The sequence below is a fragment of the Cryptomeria japonica genome, chromosome 8, assembly GCF_030272615.1.
Source record: "Cryptomeria japonica chromosome 8, Sugi_1.0, whole genome shotgun sequence".
NCBI classification, from domain to species: domain Eukaryota; kingdom Viridiplantae; phylum Streptophyta; class Pinopsida; order Cupressales; family Cupressaceae; genus Cryptomeria; species Cryptomeria japonica.
Window position 1 is genome coordinate 150169644 of NC_081412.1, and position 19309 is coordinate 150188952.

Sequence of the window (19309 nt, forward strand, 5' to 3'; positions counted from 1 at the left end):
TTAATGACTCCTCTATTTTTATCTCCTATAATTTGATTCTCAAATTGATTTTTCTGCACATACCTCGGGGTTTTTGATATAGTTGCCGGAGCAACTTGAGTTTCTTTCTGCTTGTCTTCATCTTTGTTCTTCTCTTCTTCTTCATCAGATTCATACCCTGCTTGAATGCCCATTTCTTTTGAAATGTTCTCATCAACCTTCACATTTGCACTTTCAACAATTTTATTCAACCTTTTGTTATAACATTTGTAAGCTTTGCTCTTTGTAGAATAACCAAGAAATACGCCTTCATCTAGTCTGCTATCAAACTTTCCAAGATTTCCTTCATCTCTCCGGATATAGCACGTGCTTCCAAAAACTTTGAAATACTTCACAAATGGGATCCTTCCGTACCATAACTCATATGATGTCTTTCCAATCTTCTTCCTGAATAGAACTCTGTTAAGGGTATACACAACTGTGTGTATAGCTTCTCTCCAGTAAATTTCCAGTAGATTTATTTCTTTGATCATAGTTCTTGCCGCCTCTTGAATAGTCTTGTTCATCCTTTCAATTACGCCATTCTGCTGAGGTGTCCTAGGAGCTGATAAATGTCTTCTAATTCCATATTTCTCACAAAAAGTATCAAATTCATCAGAAACAAATTCTCCTCCTATGTCAGATCTTAGACACTTAATCCTTCTATCAACTTCATTCTCAACTCTAGCTTTAAATATCTTGAATTTTTCTAATGCTTTTGACTTTTCTGTTAGAAATGCAACCCAAGTTATTCTAGAATTATCATCAATTTAGAGCATGAAATATCTCTCACCTTGCAAACTCCTTGTTCTGGTTGGACCACATAGGTCTATGTGTATCAAATCCAACAATTTGGTAGATGATTATTCCTTTCCTCTGAATGTTCCTTTTGTCTGCTTTCCCACTTGACACTCTTTGCAAATACTATTATTTGGTTTAGTCATTCTTGGTAAATCTCTCACAACTTTTATCATACTGATCTTCACCAAATTGTCAAAATTGATATGACACATCCTTCGGTGCCATAGCCAACTCTCATTGATCTGTGATAATAAGCAATGTCCTGTAGTAGCTTCCAATTGATACATGTTTCCTCCTGTCTTCTTCCCCATAGCAATAACAGTTCCGGATTTCTTCCAGATGTCATATCCACCATTTTGAAAGACAACATTGTAACCATTTTCGCACATCTGTCCAACACTCAAGAGATTATGATGCAATCCTTTCACATAGTAAATATTGTCAGTGTTATGCTTTCCATCAAAAGTAATAGAACCAATTCCAACAATTTGAGCAATTTGATCATCTCCAAACCTAACAGAACCACCATCATATTTTTCAATCTTTACAAACTTACTTTTGTCACCAATCAGATGATTTGAACATCCACTATCAATCAACCATTCATTTCTATCTCTCCTAACATGCAATGCTGAAGCAACAGTCTCAACAATCTTAGAATTATTAGATTTAGGTCCATTGTTCTCTACCATGAATAAGAAATCACCATCCTCATAATCCGACTCATCATCTGAAATACCAACATTATCTCTAACATAGTAGGCTTTTTTTTTTGAACTTTCCTTTATTTTCCTTATACTTCTGTTTTGATCTTCTTTTCGAACATCTAGATGCATAATCACCAATCTTTCCACATTGAAAACATTTAAGAGGTAACATGCCTTTACACTTGCCAGTTCCTCTCTTCTGCTTTCTCACAAAGTTTGCTTCCATTTCATCTAGACTCTCCTCATCATCCAAATCTTCATCTGTAGCTTTTGATGCTTTAAAGGTTGTTTCTGATTTTGCTTTGTCTCTACCAAACTTTCTCATCTCAAATGCAGTCAAAGTCCCAAAAAACTATTCTCTAGTGAATTTCTATGGATCATAGGTTTCTTCCATAGCTGAAATCTTGTCACTGTAACTCTCTGGTAAAGGCATGGATGGATGGTAAATCTATTCTTTTTATCTAGCTTTTCCTAATCTTTGTTGTCCATTGTTGTGGGCTTCTTATTGGCCACAACAAGCCATTGATGTCCATCCACCAATTGGTCCTCCATCTTGAGCTTCCGAAGTTCAAAGTTAATGTTGTTGAACTTCTCTCTCTCTCCCTTTCTCCATTCTTAGATGTGCTATCCGTTGTTCATAGATGAAACCAATATCCAACCATGTAGAGCTTGTTAGAAACATGGTTGTCGTTGCACCAAAAGATCGACCTTTTAATGCCCAATTCAATCACGAGATTTAATGAATCCACAGGAGGCGGTTAAGCCATGTTGCAAACCAGAGCACTGCGTTGCACAACACAAGGAGACCAAGGGTTCACACCTTGCAACAATCCCCCTGGCACGAGCGAGGGGTTTGAACCCGTTACCTAGGCTCTGATACCACTTGTTAGAAACACGGTTGCTGTTGCTCCAAAAGATCGACTTGTTAATGCTTGATACAACCGCAAGATTTAATGAATCCACGGGAGGCGGTTAAGCCATGTCGAAAACCTGAGCACTGTGCTACACAGCACAAGGAGACCAAGGGTTCACACCTTGCAACAAAGATCCACTCAAACAACAATTAATTCAATGGGGCCAAAAATTGCCCTATACTCCCACGGATCTAAACAATCTATTTAAGCTTTGATAACAAATGATAGGAAACTAGATAACTATAAAGAGAGAAGCAATGCAAATAAGTTTCAGAATTTATACAAATTTCAGTAGCATGACAATGCACGCCACAAGGTTTATTCCTTTGGGGAAAAAACCCAACAGCATTAGCAAACTGCTTATATTAGAAATAAGTAATGTTACCATAGAAAATAGGAGGAGTGTTATCAAAGTAGATCGTCAACTATGATTTGTGGTTTCAGTCTGACAACATGTATCTGCAATAAAATCTATATGTTATCTTTATCCCAAACATCCACTATATAGACCAAGGAGATTAAGGAAACCACATGGTTTCTCAAGAGCATAGGCCCAAAATCATGAGCCAAGTCATGATCAAACTAGTCCACCTTGGATTCGTATGCCCCATCTCAAGTGTAACACCTGACTACATAGAATGTAACTCCCAATGTTGAATATTGACTCCTACAAGCAAGGGGGTTGAATGGGTCAATCCAGGCACTTCATGTTAGAGCACTAATTGTTCTTACAACTTTCATGCACAGCAATAAATAGTTGGTCTAAAGCTGGTCAAGGATGCTCCTCCTAATCTACGTTTAACTCAAACTTAAATGCTCTCTTATATACATCATAATACAACTTCAAGTGGCACGTTTTATCCAAGGAAATCTCATGGATTTCTCTAGGGATGGTTTACAACTTATTAAAATAATGAATTATTACAAGGATTTGCTAGTTGTACCACACCTACTCTTAACACTCATTACTCTTTGATGCCTTCAAGGTAAACAAAAATTCAATACCATTTCATGAGAGAAAAGGTAGCTGATTAATAATTAAAATTGAAGTCTTGGGTGCATATGTGCCTCACTTCTGAGGTCATCCAAATTAAACTTACTGTCAATGCATAATCAAATTGTGTGTTAGTGAATTCCGGTGGCGTCCATGACGCCTTTTATTATATGTGTACTGAAATGTGAAAATCAGAAGGCTATGACATGAGATTTATCACTAAAGGCTCTTCTCAAGGTTAGTTTAGCGTTGACATTAGAGACATGCTGTATGTAATTCAATGGTTAGTGATATCAACTAAGTGACAGTGTTGGTTTATAACTTTATAGTATATACCCATGTATCAATAACCTAGTAATAGAAAATGAAAGCACATGGTTAGAAAAAAACATTATATTTGTTTAGTAATATGAATTCATGTTTGATTTTGATTTGCATAAGTAGCAAGTGTCTCTATGGTGGTTTTCTTTGAGAAAAGTAAAGCAGTAAAGCAGCTCTAGAATTATAGGGGTGATAGTGACATTTATTTTTGTAATAGGAGGGAGCGTATGTCCTACATAAGTTTTCAACAGCAGGAGTTAAGAAGAAGTAAATGAAGAAGGAACAGCGAAACACTTGAATGTCCATGGTTAACTCATCGTGACTTGAAAGTACATTTTTGTTGCAATACAACAGTAAACAAAACACCAAAACATGTATCACTAACTAGCGGGGGTAAACCCAAACCATATTATCCAAGCACAAGTGAAAATATTTATATGCTTTAGCATATTTTCTAAGTTAATGTCAGTCGCTTCAATTTGATGGATAACTTTAATATATTGATATGAGTGGTCGGAAGGAACACCCAGTACGCGAAAATTTCTTTGTTCTTTGTATTTGCAGTGTTTATTTGAATCATCTATTGATAGTTACTGAAACAAAAAATCTCCTTGCTTTTTGCTAAATGCTAAGATATCTTGCATTTTTGATGCAGGTGAGGCTCTGTCGTGCTAAGTCAACTGGACAAATCTATGCAATGAAAAAGCTCAAGAAGTCAGAAATGCTTAGTCGTGGACAGGTCTTAATTGTTCCTCTCTTAAATAAATGAGGCTAAATGTGAGAGGAATTTAGATGCATTCTTTGTATCCATGTTTTCAGGTCGTTATTTTAAGTTTGGGTAACATGCTATAATTTTAACATTATGGAATTGAATATTTCACTCTGATAATTTATATCGATAAGCACCTTACATAAACTCTTCTACTTCTGTAGTGCCTTCTGCTTCTCTGGTTCAGGTCTACAAGATGAGGACTGCAATGTATCATAAGTTACATATTTTGACAATTCCCTTTCTAGGATACTGGTCTTATAAGATGTAAAACCACACAATTTTTTTCAATGACTTTGGGCATATCATAATCACAGATTTTAGATGCAGAACTGTAAAAGACAAATTTTGTTAACTGTATTATCTGGACTAATTAGTAAACTTATAGGCCACCATTGTGCAATGAAAAAGGGAAAATAAATATATACATCTAATATTCATGACAGTAGTAGATGGGGTAAATCACAACATTAATGAATCTTTAATGAAAGTGACTGTTGAACCTCTGCCTCTAACATGGAAAATTTGTAGTTTGAATTATATTTTCTGAAGTGACTTATGTGTATATACCAAGTATTCTGGGCATAATTTTCTAGCATGAAAAAGTTACAGAACCCAGTATTTGGCTATTTGCTGAGAAACATAGATTTCTGTAATGTTTCTATGCGTGCTTCTGTAATCAGTCTGGTGGAGTTCATGTATATTGTACTGAATATTATTTTGACATTGGAAATGGAAATGGATCCTTTTATAGTCCATGATACCAGGTGATCTGTTTTTGGATCTACAGATGGATTGTGCTACAGACACGGCATAATTAAAGAAGTTACACACATTACACACATGAATCAGCATCAAATTTTTTCAAACATTTGAGTTTCTTGGACATCACTTTATCTGGGGAATAATTGGTTTTATATCTCTAGCACATCTTATTAGTAGATACATATTTTAGAAGTGTGTGGGGGTTTTTCTGTTAAAATTTACGATATAATGAATAGTTCATAAGGTACAATACTTGACCAAGGTTTTGCAAATGTGGTAGCAAGACAAGTGGGCCTGATTGCATGGAAGACTCCACGGTTAGGTTTGCTTGTCTGGCGTTGCATTTGGATGGCTGCCTCCTAAGGTCTGGTTACTAGGTGCAAATCACTTGGTGATGGTCAAGTCTATGCCATGGTTCATTTCTCTAGTTTTAATCCCACTTCTTCACCCATGGGAGCATCACCTGATGCAATGATTGCTGAATGGACCATTATGCACACAAAATATGGGTTATTGTGAGTCACTATTCGAGGGATTTTGTTCATTGAAAATAACTTGAAATTGTTCATGCAGTTATTTACAAAAAATGATACTTGTGTTGCTAAGTTTTCTTGCACAATACCTATGAGCCCTTGAACACATGTTATGCTTTTTCTCTGAATGTTATCATTAATATCTCTCAAATTTCACACCTAGTTCATCTCTAAGACGTAAAAATACGAGTTTATGCTTTCTAGGTCCATTCCATTGTGCTATTTTCTTTTATTTAGAAAACACTGAAACCTATTTTCCTATGCACCAATAAAATATCAGGAGTTAGGACATAGTACTGTGCATTTTGTTAATATTTTATACCTTGTCTAGGTTCTAGTTTCCATTTTGTAACACTCTTTTATAATTTCTATTTGCAAGAAGAAGCTTGGTTTTTTACCATGTTATACTGGAATAGATATTATCTTCATAGGTATCTTGACCTATATTTTTGGTATATTTTAACATATTTACTTGGAGACTCATACCATGACCCCAAGTACTTGTCTTCCATATCAGAAATGCATCTTCTCTATGAGACACATGTGGGGCTGTTTTCAGACATTAGGGGACTTCATAAGAAGTTTCTCTTTGTCTCTGTACATCTCTTGGAAGTGTCTCTTGAAATAGGGAAACTACCTATAGATGATTCTTAGATATATCATATAATTTACATCGAAATTTTTCATTTGCAAATATTTGGTTGACAAGAGTAAAAAAGAACTTTAAATACATTAATATACTTGTAGCTTTTTATCTTTTGTAGGAAAATTTATGAGTTCTGCAGTAGCTAAATTTTTTCTTACCAAATCCCAAAGAGATACTAATTAGAAGAGAATCAATAAAAAGGCTTAGGATTTCTATGCACACTGAAGTTTTGACGATTGATTGGAGTGAGAAAGAGGCATACACCAAGATATTAGCTGGTGCTAATAAACTACATGCTATGTATGTGACACTAACACAAATATACATTTCCATATGCTCTTTGTTTCCCACGCCTGACATTTCTCTAGTCTCCAGAATTAGTGAGAATGCTAAGACTTACTAATGATTGGATATGACATCCTATGCTTTGTAGGTGGAACATGTAAGGTCTGAGAGGAATCTACTTGCAGAAGTTGATAGCCGGTACATTGTGAAGCTGTTTTATTCATTTCAAGACACAGAATATTTGTACCTTATCATGGAATACCTTCCTGGGGGTGACATTATGACACTGCTCATTCGTGAGGATGTTTTAGCTGAGGATGTTGCACGCTTTTATATTGCACAGAGTATCCTGGCTATTCACTCAATACATAAACACAACTATGTTCATAGGTATTATTTTTGAACTTCAATATCAAATTTGAACATAATGCATATATACTTAATTATTCTTTGCAGTTACTGGCATGTAATCTGGAGGATGACTTCACACCATGAAGCTTCAATTCAATTTCTGTATGAATAATCTTTGAACATGCATATTTGGTTAGTAGAATCCAATAGAAAATTCTATTATTATGTAACAAATTAATGTACTAGAAGACAAAACAATGGTGGTGTTATTGACTTATTACAATGCATTTGAAAAGATACTTTGGTGCAACTTGTGCTTGGCCATTATTCAATATTCGTGTTAGAGAAATTATGTTGACCTGTAAAGAATTCTTGTTCAGGGATATCAAGCCAGATAACTTGTTGCTGGATAAAGATGGCCATATGAAATTATCAGATTTTGGATTATGCAAACCACTAGATTATACCACATTGTCAACTTTGAATGAAGACGAGCCATTTACAGATGATGAACTACATCGAGCTCTGGAAACGGAAGGACGTTCAGATTTGAGAGGGCGCAACAGGGGCCTCTTGTTAACTCAAAGGGAACAGATTCAACACTGGAAAAGAAACCGGCGATCACTGGTATTTTATTTCTAGTTTTCCTCAATTTGGGGCAACAAGTTCTTTTCAATTTTGGAGGCTGCATGCGACATATTTTTCTTAAGTGAGAAAATAGTGCAACATATATCTGTCCGGATCTTTTCTCTGTTATGTAATTCCTCAGTTTCCTCAAAGTTCATGTATCTTTTGTGTAGTTTGTTCATTTGGTGTAACCGTGTAAGTATTTAATATCCTTGCTGATAAGATGGTCTTCATTCTGAAATAATTTCAAGAAGTGTGATTGACAGCTTCAGTGCATTTAACTAAACCTGGGCTGCTATCTCTCAAAAAGGTTTGTTGTTTTTAAGAATCAATTTGTTGCTAGATATTCTTGAACTAGATTACATTGCGAGGCAAGGACTAGAAGGTATCTATTCCACCAAAGTCGCTCAGCCTAGACTTGTGCTCCCAAATCAGGTTGCAAAAATGATCTGGGTTTGACATAAAACTCTCCATCAAAAGAAAAAATTGATCACGTTGAGTATTTAACATGGCTGACAATCCTGTTGCTCTGTTATCACACACAAAATGATTTTTACCCTCTACTTTTTGCTAGTAACTTGATTGTCAGCTTTGCTATTGAATTGCAATAATCAAACTTCTGAAAGTTGAACAGGGTTATCTGTGAGCTTTCTCTGTTATGAATTGTGAACCAATAATATATTTGAACTGCTTTCATTGTTTGCACTCTGTTTACATAAACAGTAAGTATTTTATAAACATGTTACATTTACTGTGATCTGAAACGGTTTTGTTATAAGTCTTTTTTACAGTTTTTCCAAAAACTCATACATCTGTTGTGTGACTGAAAAAATAATTGGATGATTTTATTCATGAATATACAACGTATATATAGAGATTTACATGATGGTGTTCTAAAAAGAACAAACCATTTAACTGAAGCTTCAAATTAAAGCTAAAAAGCTAACTACGTCTTCTAATAAAAGAAGCGTTAAAATAATAAATAAATAAATACTAAATAAACTAAATGACCATTAATAGAATGACTAAAAATAGCTGACTAAGTATATTCTAATACCTTCCCTTAATGGACATTCTATCAACTACACCAAGTTGCCCCTTAAATTTGACAAACTTTTCTGGATTGAGAGACTTGGTGAGAATATTTGTAGTCTAGTCCTCAGTTGGAATGTATTGCAAGATCACTGATCCATCTTCGACATGCTTGCAGATGAAATGACAATGAAGCTCCACATGCTTGGTTCGCTCATGGAAGACTGGATTTTTGGCTAATTTTAAAACCCCTTGATTATCAGAGAACAAGGGAGTAGGTCCTGCTTGAGGCATTTGCATGTTTGCAAGCATCCTTCGAAGCCATATTGCCTCACAAGCTGCTTTAACAACTCCCCGATACCCAGCTTCGGTCAAGGAAAGAGCTACTGCCTGTTGCTTCTTGCTGGTCCATGTGACTGCCCCTATGCCCAAATTGAAAACATACCCATAAGTAGACTTCCTGTCATCAACACAAGCTACCCAATTTGAGTCTGTAAAACCAACGAGTCTAGGATCTTTGCTTTTGTTGTACAAAATGCCAAAATTAGAAGTGGTCTTCACATATCTCAGCATACACTTTGCTGCAACCCAATGTTCAGCTTTTGGGGCTGACATGAAGTGAGAAATGTAGCTCACAGCATAATTGACACCAGGTCTAGTGGTGGTTAGATAAATGAGGCTGCCCACTAGTTTCCTGAATGAAGTTTCATCCACCACAGGTGAATCCGATTTGGTTGATAGCTTCAACCCTTTCTCCATAGGTGTAGACATAGGTTTGCAATCGTGCATCCAAAGTTTATCTAGTATCTTAGCATACTTTGATTGAGAAATGAATATGTGGCTATTTGTTTGCCAAACCTCTACATCGAGACAATAATGGAGAAGTCCCAAATCTGTCATATCAAAGTCCGACACAAATTCGGTTTGACTTGGTTGATCAAATGTGTTGCACTACTAGTAATGATCAGATCATCAACATAGATGACAAGAAGAAGAATATCACCACTAGTATGCTTGACATACGAATTGGGATCAGAAAGATTCCTTTGAAAGCCTTGACTAAGCAAGTACTTATCAATTTTTATATACCATGCATGAGGAGCTTGTTTGAGGCCATAGAGTGCTTTCACCAGTTTGCATACTCGGTGTTCCTTACCAGCAACCTTGAAACCTGGAGGCTACGTCATATAGACTTCTTCTTGCAAATCACCATTGAGGAAAAACTCTTGACATCCATTCGATGGACTTTCCATCCAAACTACGATGAAATAGCGAGGACAAGCCGAATGGTGCTCATCTTGGCCGTGGGAGCAAATATGTAATGTCCCCTACTTGATTTATTTCAATATATTAAAATTGATTGATATTCTTCAATTAATCATTAACAATATCTATTTTCCTCATTAGATGATTAATATCATTAATAATATAGATATCAGACCCTGCTACTACTTCAGTTTTAAGGGAGAAGGGTTTACGTATGTTACCAAAGCACTTAGAGACCAACTACAATAGGTTCCCTCAAAGTTTACAGATCCAAGCCCTTACCTATCTTGGGTCTATACCCTCAAGGCTTATGGGTCGCTGATCCCCACCCTATCTTGGGACTTAATGTCATGTCCCCTTCTCAGTGACATCTCTCAGAGCACAGGATTGGCCTATCATACGACCCTCGTAGGTTGATAGACTGGATAGAGGGTCACTTCGGAGCTTGGCTCAGCTTCAGTTGGCAGAGTTTGATCAGTAGGCTTTCGTTTGGGCTCGATCGGAGACTTTTTGCAGAGTTGCTATTTTTAGCAGTTCCTGGCAGTCAGCGTGGGACCCCTGCTATTTTTAGCAGTATGGCCTTGGCAGTGTTCAAAATCACTTCAGTGTTCGTCAGCTTCAGACGGAACAGTCATCGGATGAGTAACGAGAGAAATATTAATATTTAATTGTATTGATTAAATATTAATTATTTAATGATTATAATATAAAGTTATAATATTAAATTATAACTTAAGTGATTCTTTTTGAGGGGGTCGCCCATCATCAGAAAGGGGCTAGTTATTGATTATAATTTATTATAATAATTTGGCTGAGGACTATGGAAGAATTAAAAGAAATAAAAGTCAAATATTTAATAAAACCCTATCTTTGTGGAAATCGCACTTTTCAATGAATAAAGGGTTTTGCCTTGAAAAGTGCGCCATTATGAGATTATTGATTTGAGAACTAATCAACTTTGATCTGAGCAAGAGACTTTAGGGTTTCAAGTTCGAATTCCTTGGGGAACGAGCCATCTCCATCGGAAGCAATTCAGAGGGTGTGAAATAACACTTGATTTATTGCCAGCAGAGGTTTCTTCATTCAGGAGGAATCACAGAGCTTCAAAGATATTCATATTCAGGGTTTACAGAGTAGTTCTTTATCCAGAGGTCATCCATTCATCTAGGCGCCCATATTTGGAGATCTGGAGAGTTTTCAAAGGAGCCGTACAAATCATTAATTGCTGCTGTCAGCCGTACCATTCAGTACAGCAGGCCGTACTTCTGTCCTTGGGCTGTACTTCTCAAATCAAAAGAAACTCCTTTTCCTTTGGTTTCCAGTTTGCATCATTTGGGGCGCTGGGGTTTCAGGAGGCATTGGAGATCACCAGACAGGAGGAGAAACACGTCTTCATCTCAGCCGTACCAGATTTCTGATCATCTACAGCTTGCTGTTTACCAGGTTTTTACCTCAATAAAAGCTTGTATTCTTTATTGCATGCTATCAGATCGATGTTGTATTGAACCTATATGAGCAATAGATGAAACGCCTTCAATATATCTTGTATTTCTTATGCATGTTGGCCATTTAGTATTCTTTATAGAATTTATTATTCTTTTCAAGCAAAATCGCATTTTACCATATTCATGCAAAAACCCAAAAATCACAAAAAAACCAAAAATTCAAAAAAACTTCAGAAAAACAGTTAGAGACAGAAATAGGGGAAATCTAGGGTTTCTACACTTAACCTATTACTTGGATTTAGACTACCCCTCTTTGGAACATCTCATCCCCATCTTGTTAAATACTGACAGTAATAACATGATTTAGACTATAAGTACACTAACTTCTAATGTATTATGAATATATATGATAATAAGTATGACTGTCATACATATTGCAGTTTTTAACAATATTATTACTAGATTCTGCATAACAACTTTATCGGGCTTCATATACTAAGCATACATATTAAGCACATCCCCATGCATACCACCAAGAACACAAATGTTACTGCCTGTAACTTGATAACAATTCTGATCTGATCTGATCAATGGTGATGTCATTAGATGCTTTTGATTCCTTCCCTTTATATCTCTCAATTTGAGGGAGAGGTCACACCTCTTCATCATGTATGCCCTTTGGCAAGAGACATACCCTTTCACCATTAGCACCCCTTGAAAGAGTGCAACTCTTCATTATTTCTACCCTTTGAAAGGGACACAGCCTTTCATAATCAGATCTGCACTTCTCATTTCCAAATTATACCCCCTCTCAAATGAGGTTCTCTTCTCCCTTTTATATCTCATTGTTGAGGGAGTCACAACTTTTCCTTTCACGTCTTTTGACTTTTTCATTAACTTAATTAATTTTTAATTAATCATATTTAATTATATTATTTTATATTTTAATTTAATTTGTAATGTTTTAATTTTATTATTACCATTTATTATTAAATTCTATTTCAAAGTGGGGACATTACAAAATATTTCCTCAAAGTCAATGCCCTCCTTCGGTGAAAACCCTTTTGCTACTAACAGAGTCTTGTACTTATCAAAGGCTCCATCAGCCTTATACTTGACCTTATACACCCTTTTGTAATAAATGGGCTTCTTCCATGGTGGAAGATCAGACAAGACCCAAGTTCTGTTCTTTAGAAGACTATTATATTCAACTGCCATAGCCTGTTCCCACTCAGGTACACCTTTAGCCTCTGAATATGTCTGAGGCTCATAAATACTGTGAATGTTGGCCATAAGAGCAAAATTAACTGTTTTTTGCTTGCTCTTACCTCTAGCTGATCTACCCTCAATCAATTTATCATCATGAAGATCACCAATGGTCATGGCCCACTAATTAGGCCAGAGAGTAGAAGTACCAACATTTGCAACAAGAGGAACAACATCACTTGGGATATTTGGAACAAACTCATCTCGATGCAGATCCTGAGGTTCCTGAGGAAAGTTGGTGGCCAATCTATTTTCACTGGTCATTGAAAGACCTGGAACCACAAATTCTACAGGGACCACGACCTCCTTCCCGTACATAAGAAGAAGAAGGATAATAAAGATTTTGAAGGTTGCGGCCTTCCACACAGGGTTCCAATCGGTGCCGACACTCTTCGGATTATTTACGTTGCCAGGGTTTGGGGCGTCTCCCTTCCAATATTCTTTGTATTCCGGCAGGTACACCTCTGTTGGTTGCTCTGGTTCCTCTACTTCGAGCCTGTAGCTTTGGAACATTTCGTAATCCTCCATTTGCCAGTGGAAGAGCCCGTTAGTCGAGCATACCTCATCTTCAGAACATCCCTCCAATTCTAGCACCCCTTCACTGTTCGGCTCCATTGCGTTCTTGCCCTTACTTTCATCGGGACCCCCTTCCCCTTTATTAGAGTCCTCCGAGTCGGAAGAGGCGAGCTCTTCGCCGACATTTTGGGTGTGTAGGTCAATGGTATATTTTCGCCCTCCCTTCTCCATGGAAAGTGTATTTTTCTTCCAGTTGTGGTTTACCCTTTACCCTTGCGTTGATCAACCACACTCTCCCCAGGATGGCGTCATAGCCTTTCTTCTTCGAGGGAATAACCACGAAATCTAACAAGAATGGTTGCGTACCAATTGTCACTTGCTGGGCCATCAACAGGCCGAGTGGCTTAATGCCGTGTTGGTCCGCTCCCACCAGGTTGAATGTGGGTGGCCACAGGGTGGGCTTCCCCAGCCGCTTCCATGTTTCTTCTGGTAGTACATTCACCCCAGATCCTCCGTCCACAATGGTGTCCTTCAAAATGGTCCCACGAATACGCATTTCTACCACAGCTGGGTGTCTACCACTGCTCACGGCTAGTAACATCGGGTCAGTCGAAGGGCTGACGGAAACCTCCACCTGTGGTGTACTCTTCGTAGCGGTGGCGGGAACCCCTACCTGTGGTGCACTCGACGATGCGGTGCTTTGCACATTGGTGATGATGGCAGTCCTCAATTGTGGCATAGAGTCTAGAAGGTCTTTTACCTTTATCGGCACCTCTATCTGCAAGATTTGCTCAATGATGTTATTTTCCGCTTCCGTACGGAATGATGTACTCGCGACCTCGTTGTCCCGTCGTTCGATCGTCATCTCACGTTCAATATTGGCCTTTGCCTCCCATAATCGCTCCTTCTCCGTACGGGGGTCGGGATAAGTGGCTTTTTTCGTCTGGGCGCGGGTGATCGCCAGTACTTCTTTCTCACCAGTCTTCTTAGCCTTCTCAATGTTGAGGAGATTAACCCCTGCCTGCGGGCAATTTGCGTCCTCATGGTCGCCTGGCCCACACCAACGGCAGAGGTGCTGAGGGGTGGCTTCCTTCGTGCAATCACGGGCGAAGTGCCCCCACTGATTACAGGCCCTACATTGGATAATTGGCCGGCCCTTGGCGTCATACTGGATACGGCTTCCGTTATTGTTATTGTTGCCTCTTCCTCGCCTGTTGTTTCGGTAGCCGCCAGACGAGGCGTTGTTGCTCGCAGGCTGGGACGTGCCGGCTGACGCAGATGGTTCTGTAAAGAGAACCTGTTGGTTACGGGTCCTCATATTGTACGGACACTCCTTGGTAAGGTGTCCGGCAATCTGGCAAATATCGCAAAATGCTTTTTTCGGACAAGACCCCTTGGTGTGTCCGTTGGTACGGCAGTCCGTGCACCATAAATCCCCTTCGTCGCCTTTGCTTGTGCTTCCTTTGGTTGCCTTTATCTCTCTCATCATTCGCTCCATATCTTTCTGGAGAGCCCGTACCTTCCGATTAGAGTCGTCATCACTGCTATCACTTTTGTCAGAAGAGGAATCATCCTCCGATGAGGATTTATTTTTCTTCTTCTTGGACGTCTTCTGTTCACTTTCTAAATCCATTGCCCTGTTATAGGCGTCGGAGTATGAAGAGGGAGGTACTATCTTCATTTTTCGTCTAAGGGATTTCTTTAGACCTTCCACGAACCACCGTTTTTTCAGTCCGTCTGCCGGTTGGTTCTCCATCTTTCCTAGCAGCTCTTTGAGCCGCCGGCTGTAGGTTCGAACAGTCTCGTCCTTTCTCTGTTTCGTGCCGTAGATTTCGGCTACGATCTCATTATCATCTCTTAGGAGACGAAACTCTGCTTGAAATTCCTTCTTCAAGTCTGCCCATGTGCTAATTTTAGCCTTATCTGTATCCGAAAACCAATCGATGGCTACGCCCCTCAGGGTTGCGGGAAACTGTGTTACCCACTCGTCCTCATCGGTAACACCATTCGCTCCCCAAATTGTTTCACAAGTGCGACAGTGGCGGACAGGGTCTTCTTTCCCATCCCCATGGAACTTTGGAAGTTTTTGTTTTTGTGCCATACCTTGCCTTTTTACTACTGGTGGCTCTTGTCCTACTCCGGATGGGTCAGATCCTATAAGGGGTGCTTGACCGCCGTGCCCCGGTGTCCCTCCGACACTCCTGGCAGCCCCGGTGTCTTCTCCCTCTTCTGCCTCCTCCCCACTCCTTGGAGTTTTCCTAGCCTCTGGTGTGTGTGACAAGTCCCTCAAATCCCTCAACTGAGTTTTGGTACACTCTATCCTACGGCGGGTTTCCGCAAGTAACTCCTCCCGACTCCGTGGGTGGCCGCTGGCCTCACCGTCCCCTTCGGAGCGTTCCTCTTCTCTTCGCTTATACCTCTGTCGCCTTTCCGCTTGCTGTTCAAGGATCAAGGCACGTTGGGCTATTGCACGTTCATCTATATATTGTTGCTTATTTTTGTCTTTATTCAGTGTATTGGGCATTAATTCCCAGACCGCTTTCTATATACTTAATGACATAAAAAGTAGAACACTTTTATTCATTCATAATGTGGAAGACAAGTTTATGCCAACAATATGACATAATTATTACAATAAGTGTTCTTTATTCCGTCCCGTATGGCTCACGGTTCAAATGCCCCTGACCTGGCGCCATCTCGTTCTGCTTCCCGTTCCTCGTACTGCTGCAAAATTTCTTGGCGTCGCTCCTCCCGGGCAATTTCCTCCACGCGAGCTTGTTGTGCCAACGATGCTTGTGCTAGCAATCGGGGGAGATGGTTCATCAACCGATTTACCTCCGGACTCACTTCCAACGCTGTCCACACGGCACTTAGTGGGACTTCCGCCTCCGCCGCCTCTCGTCGCACGTAGGTCTGAATGGCTACTTGGAGTAGAATTGAAAATTCTCTCATCGCGATGTCTTCTCCTACGTAGAGTTCCGTTTGGGCATCGTCGACCTCCGGGTTCACCTCACCAACGGGTAGGCCCATTGTGTCTGTGCGCCATCCGTGTCTCCTGTTCCCGAATTCGTGTCGGCAACGGCGCCAAATGTTTACCTCACTGGGTAAACAGGAAGAATACAGAAACTGAACAGCAATGCACAATGCAAATACAAAAGAAGTGCCAGAATAAGCTTGCCATTAATGTCAAAAGATGTTCATATTATAATCTGTCGTCAACATTACATGTCCTCCAACACCCGGAGATGGTACAATATATGACAGCCGAAGGGGTGCGACACAACCGTCGCGACTCCAACTACCTACCCGTCGGCTAACTAACTGACCGCCGTAACACATTATTACCGACGACAACACAAACATAACAACATAACATAATGATTATTCCCGACAACATAGCCCGCGAAAACCCTATCGGATAAAATCACCACCCGAGTAAAAAAATTGCGCCAAAAAGCACAGAAAAGGCTGCGCGGATGAAGAGCATGAAAAAACGCGGCCAAAAAAGAAATGCAACCTAGAAATAACTTTAAAAATAAATCACGACCAGGATTGCACAAAACCCTAGCTCGCAATCTTCTCCTTGAGTAGAAAATTAACTCGCCTAGAAACCCTCAAAAACCTCACTCACAAAAACCCTTCAAAAATTCTAAGCTCTGATACCATGAAAAAATAATTTGATGATTTTATTCATGAATATACAACGTATATATAGAGATTTACATGACAGTGTTCTAAAAAGAACAAACCGTTTAACCGAAGCTAAAAAGCTAACTACGTTTTCTAATAAAAATAAATAAATAAATACTAAATAAACTAAATGACCATTAATAGAACGACTAAAAATAGCTGACTGAATATATTCTAATAGTGACAATACCCCAGTTAAGGTGGTATTCTTCTAATCATAGGATTTTTCCTAATGTGCTTTTTTATAGGTAAAGGTATCTAATGTGGGTAATAATTGCTTCCTTCACCGAATTTATTAGGTATCAAGAGTTTTAACTTTTTTTTTTAAATTTTCCTGCAATTGTGTAAGGATTTCTCCTAAAGTTTATTTTTATCTAAAACTGTTTGTTGGAATTAACAACAGTTTCTACAGTAGACGTTCTTGGAAATTTAGCAAATGTTGAATGTAGGAAGATAAATTTGTGTCACTCGAGTCTTTCAATATTCTGTGGAGACATGTCCCGCACTTTGGCCCCACTTTGCATGCCACTATGTTATTTTCTTATCTAAATATCATTTCTAGGATTTTAGATGGTACTTTTAGGCATCTTCTTTTTTATGTTTCATGTGTCCCTGCCTTTGCCAAAATGGGAGTAGGTAACTTTGCTTTATTTTGGAAAGCATGTGCTTATATTACTAGATTGAGTAGTCAGTGCCAATTCAGCAGCTATGACTAATCCATTATGTAACATATGTAATAAACCAATGTATGTACTTTTTCTCATATATATAAACTTAAAGAATTAATGCGTTTCTTGAAAAAGTCAGCAGCTATGATTAATCCGTTATGTAACATATGTAATAAACCAATGTATGTACTTTTTCTCATAAATATAAACATAAAGAATTAATGCGTTTCTTGAAAAAGCCAATTCTAATGATGATGCAAGAAGGTTATATTTTTGTGAAAGAAGCCTTATGCAGTTGTGGTTACAAGGGGAGGAGAATTTGAGATTCCAAATAAGAGCACACTCAGGATTCCACTTGACTAGATAATTTATAATGAGTTTCATGTTAGCTTTTAATGTGTAAAATACATGACATAATGGTTTTTTTAAATTTCGGTAAATACTAAACCTGAAAAGAGATTTTCTGGTTTTATATGTTTTATTTATTTTTTAAATCATAAATCAATAATCACTAGATATATTTGTTTATGTGGATCTCACAATCATATTTAATAAATTTCTTTGATATTGTCTTAAAGGCTTATTCGACTGTTGGCACACCTGATTATATGGCACCTGAAGTTTTGGTAAAGAAGGGCTATGGCATGGAGTGTGATTGGTAAGTACATTTTGACAAAATATAAATCTTAAAATGCTTTGCGTTTTGTTCCACAACTGATATTATCTGATGCTTTCTTGTTTGTTACTTGCCTTTTAGAGTGGAGAATTCAGATTGAGAATTTCCAGCCTAGAGTGTTTGTAGTTGTAGGTTTAGACTGTTTTCATTGTTCATTGCCATGAAAGTTTTAATGGCTGTGGTAAGATAAAAAATACTTGTTTGTTCTACATCTCATTGATGGCATATGGTAGATGCACTTAGTTTGGTCTATAGTTTTCTCAAGCTATGCTTGATAGTTGATACACATATTTGTAACACACCTTTAATTCCTATGTTGTTGATTCAGTAGTGAGCTTCTTAACAACATAATTTGGTTGAGAATTGATCTGTACAACATTTCTGCTGATTCCAAAGTGTTCAGGCACAGCACATGCCTCTTTATTTTTTTTAATATTAGAGATAGTTAACAAAAGTAGGTACAATACGAGGTGAAAACATCACCCTAGAAACACCATCAGGCACAAGTTCAGCACAACATAGTCAAAAACTATAAAAACAAATTGTCCAGCAGCTGCTGTCAATAGAAACTGGCAGCACCAATAGCAGAAAAAAAGAGGTCAAAATCACAGTAGAAGAGTAACACATGAGAGCTCATAACTACTCCCCGCAACATTTTTTATTACTGCTGTACTGATACCAGTCAAAAGTGCCAATCACCAGATCAGCTGAGTCTTCAGGATCCATATCTTTGACAACTGGTTCAAACTTGACACTTTTTGTAGAATTAACTTTCCGAGTTTTTCAGCATACTAATGTTGTGCTTCTTCATATAATCCCTTTGCATATCCAGCTTTTTCTTGTTCAAATTGCTTCTGTCTTGAGGCCAGAAATATGCTCTTTTCACATCTTTTTTTATAAAGGGCGAGTCCGACCAACAAAAGCACAAGCCTGCCTTCTGGTATTGCAAGATCATAGAAACCTGCATCTTAATACCAAGAAGGGTGAGCTCACATTGTGATTTGGTAAGGCATCTTCTT

At 38.3% G+C, this 19309-nt stretch overlaps 1 protein-coding gene across 1 annotated transcript in view; it reads left to right on the top strand.

Annotated features, from left to right (window-relative positions):
• The window catches only part of LOC131031562 (uncharacterized), a 99497-nt gene that overhangs the window by 29062 nt on the left and 51126 nt on the right, over positions 1 to 19309 (top strand). Inside the window, exons 3-6 of the mRNA XM_057962714.2 lie at positions 4411 to 4494; positions 6902 to 7143; positions 7485 to 7731; positions 18193 to 18272. Of these exons, the coding sequence (XP_057818697.1) occupies positions 4411 to 4494; positions 6902 to 7143; positions 7485 to 7731; positions 18193 to 18272 (653 nt within the window). The remainder of the gene's footprint in view (positions 1 to 4410; positions 4495 to 6901; positions 7144 to 7484; positions 7732 to 18192; positions 18273 to 19309) is intronic.